This window comes from Mchenga conophoros, linkage group LG10, assembly GCF_057382185.1.
Source record: "Mchenga conophoros isolate Kocher_MC1m ecotype Shallow Benthic linkage group LG10, M_conophoros_male_GT1.1, whole genome shotgun sequence".
Taxonomy (NCBI): domain Eukaryota; kingdom Metazoa; phylum Chordata; class Actinopteri; order Cichliformes; family Cichlidae; genus Mchenga; species Mchenga conophoros.
Window position 1 is genome coordinate 27,718,816 of NC_140535.1, and position 13,910 is coordinate 27,732,725.

The 13,910-nt window shown below is 38.0% G+C and overlaps 1 protein-coding gene across 2 annotated transcripts in view; it reads left to right on the plus strand.

Annotated features, from left to right (window-relative positions):
* Positions 1-13,910, plus strand: part of ttc3 (tetratricopeptide repeat domain 3) — a 30,538-nt gene that overhangs the window by 276 nt on the left and 16,352 nt on the right. For both annotated transcript variants that reach the window (XM_085289667.1, XM_085289668.1), the window contains exons 2-18: positions 1,918-1,988; positions 2,083-2,119; positions 4,746-4,902; positions 4,991-5,072; positions 5,163-5,216; positions 5,453-5,585; positions 5,777-5,862; positions 7,714-7,808; positions 8,281-8,343; positions 9,521-9,575; positions 10,277-10,466; positions 10,650-10,674; positions 10,753-10,816; positions 11,542-11,566; positions 12,408-12,468; positions 12,621-12,708; positions 12,784-12,936. In XM_085289667.1, coding sequence (XP_085145793.1) covers positions 1,929-1,988; positions 2,083-2,119; positions 4,746-4,902; positions 4,991-5,072; positions 5,163-5,216; positions 5,453-5,585; positions 5,777-5,862; positions 7,714-7,808; positions 8,281-8,343; positions 9,521-9,575; positions 10,277-10,466; positions 10,650-10,674; positions 10,753-10,816; positions 11,542-11,566; positions 12,408-12,468; positions 12,621-12,708; positions 12,784-12,936 — 1,428 coding nt within the window. In that variant the 5' untranslated portion in view covers positions 1,918-1,928. The remainder of the gene's footprint in view (positions 1-1,917; positions 1,989-2,082; positions 2,120-4,745; positions 4,903-4,990; positions 5,073-5,162; positions 5,217-5,452; positions 5,586-5,776; positions 5,863-7,713; positions 7,809-8,280; positions 8,344-9,520; positions 9,576-10,276; positions 10,467-10,649; positions 10,675-10,752; positions 10,817-11,541; positions 11,567-12,407; positions 12,469-12,620; positions 12,709-12,783; positions 12,937-13,910) is intronic.

Here is a 13,910-nt window from a genome sequence, read left to right on the forward strand (position 1 = left end):
ACGTTGTTGTACAGTCATTAACGTATGCCACGTTGTTAGAAAGTATGTGTAAGCTAAAGCTAATGTTGCTTACACTTACTGCATTGTGTTATATTTCCGCTACCAGCCGTTTAACATGGCTCTGTAAGCCACTACGTAGGTTAGCTCATATGCTACAGTGCTAACATTGTTATTGGGGCAAATTCCTGTGAGATTAGGTTTCAACTAGTAGGACAGTCCTCCATCTTTTTTGTTTTAGGTCGGGGGACCATGAGCTTCAAGCATTTCTAGTAATAACTCAGACTGTACCTGGGGTTGCCTGCATATATATTGGGCATCACCTCATGATTTTCAGGTGTCTTACATGCCCGCTTCTCTGCGTAATGGCCTTACTATGATGGAAGACTAGTTCACCACACCCGGTAACTGGATGTTCTGGAAACTGCAGTTTGGTTCTCAGTATATTCCCAAGTTGTGTAAAAAATGAATCCTTGAGAGGAGACTGCACGAGGAAGTCTGGTTCTGTTAGATAACACTGTCAATTGTATGTGTGGGTGTGGTGTCTAAAATCTTACTGAGCAAACAAAAGGGCAAACTCAGCCAGGGATGGCGACAGAGACAGTACAATATTGTCAAAAAGTCCGCTCATTCATTTCTATTTTGCTGGTAACCAGACTTTTATTTTTAGAGTTGTCTTGAGTAGTAGTTTTCCAGGTTTTTCTTTGGATTATTTTTTCACTCATATTCAGTCCAGTTCTTGTACCTGACCACAGTGATATTTGAGAAGTGAAATGAAGTTTATTGGATTTACAGAAAGTGTGCAATGATTGTTTAAACAATCAGGCAGGTGCATACATTTGGGCACCACAAAAAAATTTATGAAATCAATATTTAGTAGAGCTGCCTTTTGCAGAAATTACAGCCTCTAAATGCTTCCTGTAGGTGAGAGTCTTGTGGTTGAAGGTATTTTGGACCATTCCTCTTTACAAAACATCTCTAGTACATTCAGGTTTGCTTCCCAGCATGGACAGCTCTCTTTAACTCACACCACAGATTTTCAATAAAATTCAGGTCTGGGGACTGAGATGGGCACTCCAGAGCGTTGTACTTGTTCCTCTGCATGAATGCCTAAGTGGATTTTAAGCAGTGTTTCGGGTTGTTGTCTTGTTGAAAGATCCAGCCCCGGCGCAGCTTTAGCTTTGTCACTGATTCCTGGATATTGGTCTCCAGAATCTGCTGATACTGAGGGGAATCCATGTGTCCCTCAACTTTGACAAGATTCCCAGTCCCTGCACCGGCCACACAGCCCCGCAGCATGATGGAACCACCAAAAACCAACCACCAAAAATTTGAGACAACTTAAGTAGTGGAATAAGAAGTGGCAAGCCTAAAAAATATATCTATAGCGGATGAAGAATATCTGAAAGTCTTGGAAAACATCTGATTGGCAACGGCTTTATTTTTTAGTATGACAATGATCCCAAACACACTGCCAGTGCTGTAAAAATATACCTGGATAGTTTTTCACTTTGTGGTTTTCTATCAGTCTGCCAGTTTGGCCTTCCCAGAGCCCGAACCACATTGAGACAGCGTGGGATTATTTTAACAGAGAACAGAACAAAAGGCAGCTGACATTCAGTGAGATTGCAGGTTATGGTGTGATAGATTTTATTTTTTTAAGAGCTTTTTTTTTCACATAATATCTAAATAGTTTGAACATTTTATTGCAGAGAGGTGGAGCCAAGCTTCATTAAATTGAACTAGATTTTCTCTTGTATGGTCAGTTGTGTTGTAGTTTCACTGTAATATAGACAGAAGCTTCTGCTTGTTGATTTGCATTCACTGAAGTAAATTCAAATCATCGGCAGAAATGTATTTACATCTTTTTAGCATGTACTGTAAAATTGGCTTTGGTGGTTGATGTGAATGTTTTTACAGAGCTGAACAAAATGTCAGATTCAGACTCTGATTCTGATAGTGGTGTCTTGGGCAGCACCAGACCACCTTTGGTGAGTTAAAAATCTTTTAATAAAATGATTTACTTATTTTATTTTTCTTTCCTTTATGTCACTGATTAACATTTCCCCCCCTTTGGTCACTCAGAAAATGGAAGATATGATCATCACCTTTCGTCCATCAGGTAAGAAGCTGCCCAAACAGTTATAAGGAATTAACCCTATAATACTAATGTTGAGTGATTTATTTTTTTTCACCCACATGATTTTCATTGTTTTTTCTTTTTGTGACAATGTACATGGGGAAATGAGTACTTTTTTTTTGTCAGGTATTGTTGTAATTTAATATACTTTTATGGGAAGTGTGTTTTATCAAGTAAATTATACGTAACATTAGAGGTAATGTTTCAGAACTGCAAATTGGTGTTCTAGAATTAACGTTACATACTGGGTCATCATAATAATCTGATAATAACTGTGTTCTTTCATGTCATATACCAGCGGATAAATACAACAAAATAAAACTAGTACAGGTACCGAAAAAAAAGATTTATTCATAACACACGTGAAAAGACCAGGAAAACAGAGTTAACGATAAAAACGATAACAAAATCGTGGCTCAAGAGTTGGGAGTTCGCCTTGTAATTGGAAGGTTGCTGGTTCGAGCCCCGGCTCGGACAGTCTCGGTCGTTGTGTCCTTGGGCAAGACACTTCACCTACCGCCTACTGGTGTTGGCCAGAAGGACCGATGGCGCGATATGGCAGCCTCGCTTCTGTCAGTCTCCCCCAGGGCAGCTGTGGCTACAACTGTAGCTTGCCCCCACCAGTGTGTGAATGTGTGTGTGACTGGGTGGATGACTGGGTGTGTAAAGCACTTTGGGGTCCCTAGTGGGGACTAGTAAAAGCGCTATACAAATACAGGCCATTTACAAAATAACGCTGAAAACCGATAAAAACCCTGAAAACCATACATTTCACAACTGAGCCTCAACTCTCGCGGTCCGGTACAAAACGACTCACGGACCGGTACCGGTCCGAGGCCCGGGGGTTGGGGACCGCTGTCATATACAATCAGTAATTTATTACATTTAATGTTGAGCAACCCTTTTAAATGACACCTTATGCAATAACTCAAATGTATAATATCATTGCTAATGAATAAAGTTCATGTTTTTACTTGCGTAAGTAAAAACATGCACTTACATTTTTTGACTCACTTGCATATTGCACTAATCTTAGAGCAAGGGTCACATCTTTGGTCTGCAGCTGCACATAGCCTCTTTGGTGTTAAAAGGGTGCTGTTTACTAAAGAGAGACTGTTAGTTTTGTCACTGAAAAGAATGAACACAGGTGATTTGACACTGACCCTTATATGCATTTGTAGGACTCTTCCTTTGATGAATTACTGTAGAATAAAGCAAATTCATCCCACCTGACCACCTCAGTTTTTCATAGAAAGATTTGGAGGCCTATAGAAACAATGTTTTCTCAGATAGAGGAGTGATGTGATATACCCGGAAATTATATACCCCAATGCAGCTGTTACAGTTTGCACCAGTTTATTTATCTAGGATAAGATAGGAGATGCTATCAGGACAGCTGTCTGGCTGATGTGGGTGGATGACTCAAACTGAGGGCGAGATGCCTCAACTTTGCATCATGTAGCTCCCCATTGAGTCCTCGCCCTGCATGTTTAAAACACTGCTGGTGTCGTAGTCTTCAATTCTGTCTTTAGATAGTAGAAAGCAGGATGAGCCTGTACCAAAACGATGGGAAAATTGGAGAGTACACAAAAGAAGAGAAACAGCTTTTGATCTGAAGCATACCACATTGTCTATCAAACATTATGGACACAATGTTATGTTTTGACCACATGTGACTGCCAGTGGAAATGAGTCACTAGTGTGTGCGATGATGTGACTACTGATAGAAGTAGCAGTACAGGGCTGTACTTTTAGGTCAGATTCAGAGAAATGCTGTAAAATTTATTGGAAGTGCTTCACAGTGCAAATGGCTAATGACCGAGAACATAGTGCAAAAGCAACCCAAGAGTCTCTCAAGGAAAATAAATTGGATATTCTATACTGACCAAGTCAGTCACCTGATCTCAGCTCAACAGAGGAGCTTTTCAGTTTCCGAAGCCACAGAGTGCCAGAAAACAATCTTCTTCAGGCAGTCACAGACTGCAAAGGAATTTTACACAAGTATTGAAAACAACACATATTCAGAAGTTTGTTCAAGTAATTTTGAGCCTGTGATAATCAGGTCCTGTATATAAAAAAGTAATGCAATACTTTTGTCACATCTTAATTGCTTGATCCACAGCGATGGTGCTCAGAGGCAAAATGACAAAGTTTTTGTCCAAAGATTTGTGGATCTGACTGTATAAAGCAGTGTCTCCAGTACAGATGTAACAATGAGAATGATAGAGGAAGCTTTAATAATATATTAAGTTCAATCACTGTAGTCCTATGTTGTGACCTAGACAATTACTGTAGATATATTTTGTTACATGTACTTTTCTGAGTTCTTTTTTTTTCTCACTTCTTTTGTAGAGTGAGTTTTAGTTTGGTTACAAACTTTGGTTACAAACTCCTCTTATATATGCATTAGTTGTGACTGGATTTAACAGTGAAGTAAGTATTTTTGTTGAGTTTAGTTGTTCAAAAACAGTAATAATCACTAAAAACATTTTTTAATGTTTTATTTCCCTCTTTTAAGAATAATAGAATAATCATCCTATAATGTGCCATCTTCTGTTTGCTGTTGCTTAACACCTTGCATTGTTTTCTCCATGTGTTTTTTTTCCAGAGGACATTTTTAATCGATGGTATGATATCCCTGTTGACAAAAAAAGAGAAGCAGTGCAGAGGATGAAAATTTGTTCCTTCTGGCTTCCCATTCTGCTGCAGCGTGATGAGTGCAGTACTGTTCGCTGGGCTATTGAAATAGGTCTAATCAGCGCAAAGTAAGCACAGTTATAATTACCTGCAGTTAATACCTCTTCATCATCAGTGTTTAAACTGTTAATAGAATGTGTAATGGTCTCTTTTCAGTGAAAACAACGATATAAATCTAAAGCACATAAGAAGAATAGAAATAGTAGAAACAATCTTCAGGGCCTTGGAGAGAGGATTTGTAAGTTAAATATGTCAGTCAGACACAGATAAGATAAGTCTGTAAGTCTCATTTTCTTTCTAACAGGTGCTTGTTTGTTCTCTCTCCCAGGTAAAAAGGAATGATTCAAAATATATTGTTCTACTTAGCAACAGGCTTAACTTGGTAAGTTTGGAAATGAAGAGCTCTAAAAAGTGACCAGTTTTTCATTTGATTTCTGACACGTGAATGTCAAAAGTCAGAGTTATTCACCAAAAATGTATTTTTGGTAGCAGGGTCTCACCTGATTACCTGTGTGTTTTCTGTTATTTTTGTTATTTTGTCCAAAATGGGTACAAATGTAATGCAGCTGTACAAACAGTGCTTATGTGTGATGGTGTGTTGACTTTGTTTGAAACCAGCGCAGTGCAGAGGTCTTGGATGATGCGTTTCGCTGGTTGCTGCGAACAGGAGAACCTGATATACAAAAGCAAATAACTGAGCTCAACTCTGGGCACACCTGCTTCACAGCTCTCCACTTCATCTTCACAGAGTGTAAGACACAGTATCTGCTTTTGAGTGCTCAGCTCTAGTAATTCCTGTGGGTATCTTTATGTGTTGAGTCTGTGATATTCATAGTTTTTTTTTTTTTTTTTTCCCTTTTCTAAACAGTGAACTGGTTTGTTGATAATTTTCTTTGACTTCGGTGGTGGTGTTTTAAAAGCTGAGACTTGTCTTTTGTTCAGATGCCAGGCTTATTCAGGATCTGGGAGGCAGCCAAGATAGGAGGATGAAGGAGCTGATGGCTCCACCGTTGGACTTTCATGTTGAGGTAAGAGCCACCACACTGTTTCTCATAGTCCCCCCCCCCCCCCCCCCCCCCCCCCCCCCGGTGCCTGCTCAGCTCAACTGGACTCGCTTTTTAGGGTTTTTCATTAAGTGGTAGTACTTGGTACCAAATACTTTTAAGTACCTTCTTGCGCCGAAGTTCCAAGGAAGATGGCTCAATCTGGAAATGTGATGTCAACAGTCTGCAAGCCACTGTCTGGGCAATCAATAACGTCACTAAATGAGTCATGAGAGCTTTTGAAACCCGGCCATGAGAGACATGGCTGCACAAAAACCAACACCTTGGACCCAGAGTGTGACAAAAAGCCAGAAAGTGAGCAGTATTTATACCATCGATTCGACATCCTCCATTGCCACTTGTATCTCATTCAGATGACGTCGTGGGATTTTCGGTTGCGTTGCTATAATGACCAAGAACGAGTAGAGTTGAGCTGATTAGGTAGTAATGATAAATAGAATAGAATAGAATAGAATTCAACTTTATTGTCATTGCACATGCACAGGTACAGGGCAACGAAATGCAGTTTGCATCCATCCAGAAGTGCTTTAGTGATATAGATATATTACAATATATATTAGCAATAATATAGATATGTGAGTATATTACAGAAATGGGTCTATTATGGTATGTTATAATGTACACGGTATGAAGTATGTTGTGAATATTCTATAACTATAAGTATGTACAGGCTGTAGTGAGTACAAGCTATGTACAGGATATGAACAGGATATAAATATGAAAAACTATACAGAATATGAAATAAATAACTTTACAGAATCTGGGATATACAGCTATACAGAAATGGGAACTATGCAAGTTGTAAACAGTTGTAGGATTAAAAATTATCGAATGTACAGAATGATTATTTACACAGAGCTATACAGTAGTGCAGTTAAGAAAGGGGCTTCTGATACTTTGACAGTGTTTACCAGGAGAGGTGACAGGTTTGGAATATCAAGGATATTTTTTTGCAAACCAACAAAAGGAGAACCAAAGACCACAATGCAAAAAATGACTTGAAACCCAGATTAAAACCTATTGATGGTCAGACTATAAATTCCCAGGTCACTTCTACCCTCTCTCCCTGCCCCACTTCTTTTGGGCCTGTTTAGCTGCTGCTACTAAGCAGATTTCTGACGTTGTTAAATTTTTACAGTCATCAGTGAGTTGCTCTTTAAAAAATTTAGTGGTAGTAGTAATAGTTTAACAAGGTTTCTAACTCCATCTTTATGGTGTTTTGAAAAGTATCCGAGTGCTTCACAGTTTGAATAAAAGCTACACATTAAAGATAAGTATCCATCTTCGAACATGGACATAAAGGCACATAATTATTCCAAGTTTATAACTTTAAAGACAATGAATGTTGATCATATTGTGGCATAGCAAGTAAAACATCAAATAATTTAGATTGGGGACAAAAATCAAAAAGCTTAAAAATAAGCTGACACTGAATTAAAGGTAATCTGAAACTGAAACTTGGTTAATATAGAAATGGATATCCATTACCTCTGACTGGGATTTAAACTTATGTCAAGCTAACAGTCAGCTAACAGAAAAGAAGCCTGGTTATGTCGAACTTATTTCATACAGGACACCAATGTGCTGCATGCGTGTCCTCACGTGACCTTGCTCAGCTACAAATCTTGCTTCATTAGTAGAGCCCAGCAGGCAGTCTACTTGTTGTAACATGCTTGAAAACAACCTCAGACGCTCAATAACTTTAAAGTGCTTCCTCAATGGATTTAATGCTGTTTAAAAAAAAAAAAAAATTTCCTTCCTGTGTTTGAATGCATTTCTCTACTGCCAGTGGAAATAAATATATTCCTCCCCCAGAAAAGTGAAGAGATGAAGAAGAAAGGAAACGAGCACTTTGAGAAACAGCACTATGAAGAAGCGGTGAAGTATTATTCTAAAGCCATCGAATATTAGTAAGTAATACTTCTCTGACATTACATTTTAGTGCCATGCCTTTACCTTATGACAACTGTGATACACTGCAGCACCATCATAGTGAGATGGATAAGGTGTCGGTCACATATGCCAAGAGACTGTTCAGTAACCACCGGCTTCTAGGGAAAAATGTATATTCACCTTGACTGGTTGGTGAATGGTTGCTGGCTGTTGACACCAATTTTTACCTTGTGACCTCCAGTAGCCACTGTCCAACCAGTGTGGGAATGCACCCCCCCCCGGCAACCACTGGTTGCCAGGGTGTTGTTGGCCGGCCATTAAGCCCATGTGACTGTGGCTGTACATTTCTTAATACAGCCTAAATATGTTGCTTGTCACTGAGTGTATTTAATCCATGGAAATATGTCAAAAAACATGTTCTACATATCTGTCCACTAAAAAGAAAAGTTGTGCCTTTTGTAGTTGAAATTAATTTATTTCTCTTCCCAGCCCTGACAATCACAAACTTTATGGAAACCGAGCCCTATCCTTTATCAGGTGTAAGAAATATCAGTAAGTACCACTCATTCTGGAGCACTTGCCACAGTTCTGTTTGATAAAAAGCAGAAAAAGCAATGCTTAATAAATTGATTATACCACCACCCAATGTAAGGTTGTAAATTTTAACTCACAGCTGCCCTAAATTAACAGCATTGGGAATTTTTATATTTCTGTAGTAGTTAATCAATAAGTGTGCGCAGTCTCATTAGTCAAAATCTTATTATTAATGCTAAAACATAATTTTTGTTAATCGTTTTTTTAAATTTTCTGTTTTACAAAACAGCTGAGAGGATATTAAAACACTTTTTTTTTTCCCTTTTTTTTTTTTTTTTTTCTTAATTGTTCACTTACATCCCTGAACAGAAAAATAATTTCAGTGGTTGAATGTTTTGCTTGATTAATTTCTGACTCCTCAGAGATATCCAGCGCTCCGGCTCAAATTTGGGTATAAAAATATGAATTTGGTTCATTTCTAATATATTTTGTGCTCTTATTTTTATGGTGAGTGGCCTAATAGGTTTGTTAAGCACTGTACGTTTCCTGTTGATCTTTGTGTCTTTGTGTACTTTCTAGCCTACTTGGCACCCTATTTAATTAATCTTGAGCTAAAGTCAATATTTAACTGAAACTGGCCTTTTTAAAAAGCTGTTAGGCTGACAGATGTTTTAATACCAACTTTCTTTGTGTAGGAAGTCACTTTTGTCTTCAACCAAGACAGAAGTGACCTAAACCAAAGAATAAGTGGACTTTCTATTTATTCTCAGCGAATAAAAAAACAGACATGTTCTAAAAGGTTTGCCATCCATCTAGTTCAAATACACATGAGGACATTATTACCCTTATCTGATACTCCAAAAAGTATTGGAAGCACTTACGCATAACAACCACACGCAGAAACACATTCATCAGATTTTTTAAAAACAAGTTGTTGTATGTAAAACCAGCGTTGCTGGAGCTTTAACCTCTCCACATTTGATCCTCTTCTCTGTGTACCTGGATAAGTTGAAGTTGTGCCCGAAACTTACTGAAAACAACTTGTCATAAATGCTTTCACTTTGCACCTGTGATTGTTGTAAAACTACGCCACACCCATTCTGAGGCGTGTTTTACTGCAGATTGTTTTTGCGAAGCAGAGCAAGTCACAAGCTCGTGGATCTTTCGATCCAAACTTTTTATTTTTACTTTTCAGAAAAGCGGTCGGCGATGGAAAACGTGCCACTCTGATTAAACCTGTGTGGGCAAAGGTATTTGTCTTAATTATAATCTTTGTTTGTAATGTTCTGAGTTCATATTCAGTAAAATAAATTTCTGCTCCACTGTTGCTTTCATTTCTGTTGAGTTTCTGTTATTAGAGTAGACTGAAGTCTGTGTCACAACAGATTTTGATTACTTTTCTTTGGATTAGTTTTGTTTTTGCAAGTTGCACCGTGACCAGATGCCTTTAGTAGTCATCAACAAGTGCATAGCATAATTCTGGCTGGGTATTTAACCACCTCTCTTGGTAGAGTTCATTTAGATTGGTTGGTTTCCTGGCACAGTACCAGCTTTTAAGAATAGTCCAAACATTTTCAATGGAGATGAGGTTGAGGCTTTGGGAAGGCCATTCCCAGAAGCTTAATGTTAGCCTGCTTTATCCATTCCAAAACATTGTCCTGCTGGAACACCCAGCTGTGTCCAAGTTTCAAACATCTAGCTGCTGATTTGAGGTGAAGTGGAAGAATTTGGAAGTAGTCATGTCATCCGTCTTCATTATTCCATCCACTTTGTGCAATGTACCAGCAAAACAGCCCTAGAGCATTATACTGCCACCCACCATGCTTGTAACTTTGTGTTTGGCTTTAGTGTACAGTACCTTATCTGAACAGCAACACTGAGCATTATTATGTGAACTGTGTGAGCAAACAGCTGCTGTGATGAAGAAATCCTCTTTCTTGTTTTTGTACAGGGTCACTACCGTTACTGTGAGGCCTTGTTCTCCTTGGGACACTATGAAATGGCAATAAAAGCAAATAAGTTGGCCCAGATGCTCTGTAAAGATGACCACGAGGGAGTCAAAGATCTGGAAACGCAGTTCTGCAAATACACAACGACACATCCAATGGCTCATCCAGGCCCACCTCGAGGATATGTCTCAGGTAAACTTAAAAACCCTGTCTTCTTACAGTGGCTAATGGCAAAGGGTTATTTCTTTTTTTGTTTTGTTGTTGAATGTTTCCACTTTTTACCTTCCAATTAAGATCCTGTTATTGGTTTTAGTGAAAAAATAATCTGTCATATCCCTCCAAATTCAAACTGATATTTCTGTTCTCTGATTTCAGCTGGACCACTAGAGCAAGGTCAAAGGTATGTATGTGCTTTGTGCATTTGGTAATAACCGCTAGTAAAATTCTTATTTCATGCAGTTTTATTTTTTCTTCACAGTTTAAGACTCGGCCTCGTGACACCATCTCATAAGAGTCATCCAGCTGCCAGCACGTCCCCAAAGGTTTGTAACGCATCATTTGAGGTTGTCAGTAAAGCAGAATAATAAATTAGTTTGTTAGGTAAGGATAAGATTTTTAAGTATTTTTGTCGAAATATTAAGTGAATTAAATCTTCAATAGAGTGGTTTAATTGATAAACGATTAATAGTAATTCTGATAATCCAGTTTTCAATCAAAAATGCTGAACAAAACCTTAATTCAGGTTCTTTTTTGTATTTTGTAATCAAACTTTAGTTTTCAGTCTGTTTGTCTAAGATAAAAGGGGAAATGTCAAAATATTGATATTTTAATACAGAAGAGCTTATATGTGAAAGAAAAATGGAAGTGGCAAGAAAGAAAATGAGTAACAGTATTTGTAATGTTTATTTGTTTTTTTTCTTTCAATTAAGTTTTTGTTTTAAGCGTTTACATTTAAGTTGACTTTGATTTCGGTTTTTGTTTCAGTTTCTTATTTCAGTGTTCTGTTTCTTTCCTTTTTTTTTAATTCTACGATTGATTATTAATTCCTTTTTATGCATATTTGTAAATGTATATGTATTGATAACTATGGTCTCATGATCTTCAGCTATAGATGTTCTTTGGTATCGATTTAAATTTTAATGGTGGTGGTTTTAAAAGAACATTCAGATGATGAAAATTTGCAGCTTTAGTTTTGTCACATTTTAAAAGTATGACTCATGTTTTGTTGCTTAATTTTAGAGTTGATATTTTATTTGTGTGTTAACAGGTAGTAAACATGGACAAGCAAACAAGTGAGTGTGTTTTCATCCGTTTGGTTTTTATCTTTCATCATATAGTTGCACTTTCCAGTATGGAAAACTAACCCTTTGAGGCTCTGAGGCTTATTTTGAAGTTTATTGCTAAATTGCCACATGACATGAATATGTATGATGACCATGAAGTGATACAAATTTAGGCTTATTTGCAGTTGATGACATGAATAGAATCAAATTTGAGTTGCTGTGAATTCAGATATTTGTTGTTCAAATCAGTGAAACCCATCAGCTGTGATTCTGACAGACTGTTGATTAACTCCTGACAGCACTCACAATCAGAAATTGAGGCCTTTTTGATGGTGTTCGAGGGCAGCTGGCTCAACTTGGCTTTAAAAAAAAAACTTGGAGAAAAGTGAAGAAAGTTACAGGACCGTTTGGTCACTTTTATAAATGTTTTGATATCTGGAATATAGTTATATCTCTTCTTGTTGCTGTTACTCAGCTGCTCAAACATAACTGCATTCACATGAGTAAATCAAGGTGAAACTTTGCTTCCTCTTAGGAGGATCAGAAATCAGATTAGGCTTTACTTGAGTAACAATTGAATATATTCCTTATTTAACATAAACTGGGCCTTGCTGCAGCCACTCGGTCCATATTCTGGCTGAAACAAACTTGTTGACTCCCTTTCTGTCCCTGTCAGTTTAAAGCAGTCTGAGGCACTGAGCTCTGGGACTCAGAGATTACCTGTATAAACACTGATGGCCTTAGTTAGAATTTTGTATGTTTAATATGAACTTTGTAAGAGTTTGTGTAAGATAGGAAATTTGGAAAAAGCAGAAAAGGTCCACTTTAAAGTCTGATATTCTCTCCCAAGGAAAAACTGAAAGGACTCCACAGAAGAACAGCAACAGTAAAGACCTTAAACCATCTAAAAGGTTGGTGAAAACACTACTATTAATAACCCATAAAAACTGTCTCACTTTTCTACCACAACCTTTGGCTCCATTGGACAGTACTGTCAAGCACAGAAAAACAACTTCAGCAGGGGAAATGTTTAAGCATAATTTAAAACTTTTGTGTTCTGAAGCGAGCCGCTTTCAAAGAGTGAAAAGGGAGAGTCCAACGCCACAGCAAAGAAGAAGTCAAAGAGCAAAACTAGTCATCCTGGAAAACAGGTAAGTTTCTCACATTTAGCACTGCTTCAAAGTCATCAGCAGTACCGTTACATAAAGTGGCCATCCTCTGTTCAGAGCCAGGTAGTGGTTGACGGTAAAGCCGACAGATTGAAAGAGTTCAGATCTCTGGTGGAAGATGCTCACACTGCAATGGCTGACCTCCGTACCCGCAACGCAGAGCAGGCCTTCAGCAGGGCGCTGACCTTACTGGAAACTGTAACAACCAAGGTAATATTAGTTCTTACTGTGGCTAAACTAAAGTATGCTAAAGGCTAAAGTATGAATCCCAATGAACTCCAAATACAAAAAAATGTGTCAATAGTTTTAGTTTGTCTGCAGATTTGCAGTGTTGTGTACAAATTTTCGTTTTTTCCACATTTCTCACACTATCATCATCATCATCATCATCGTTTATTTGTATAGCACTTTACGAACACACCAGGCAGACCAAAGTGCTGAACAACACAGATCAAAACAACAACCAAATTAAAAATACCATAAAATCATTACATACAATAAAATAAATAAGAAGGTGTCAGTTTCCTACAGAGTTAAAAGCCAGGGAATAAAAATAGGTTTTCAATCTGGACTTAAAGACCTTCACTGATGACGCTTGTCTAATTTGGAGGGGAAGGTTATTCCAGAGCATCGGAGCCGCAATTGAAAAGGCACGGTCTCCTCTGCATTTCAGCCGCGACTTAGGGACCGACAGCAGCAGCTGCTCAGCTGAATGGAGCGAGCGAGGAGGAACATGTGGCTTCAGCAAATCAGATAAATAGACAGGAGCCAGACCATTTAAAGATTTAAAAACCAATAAAAGGACTTTAAAACGAATCCTAAATTCAATGGGAAGCCAATGCAAGGAAGCCAGAACCGGAGTGATGTGATCGAATTTCCTACTACCGGTTAAAAATCGCACCGCCGCATTTTGCACTAACTGCAGGCGTGACTACACTGATCCTTTCTAGAGATGATGACATAACACTGAAACGAAACTTAACTGGATTATTTGTCTTTATGTACATAGCACTCTTCATACGCACATACAGACCAAAGTCCGTCAAAGTGCAAGATTTTAAAAAAGAAAAAAAGGATGGCAGTAAATAAAATCTTGCAGAAAACTTTGAGAAATATTTTTGTCTTTGTAAAAGTCAGAAAAATTAAAAGATCTGGCCTAAGATGTAAATTGAGGATAATAAATG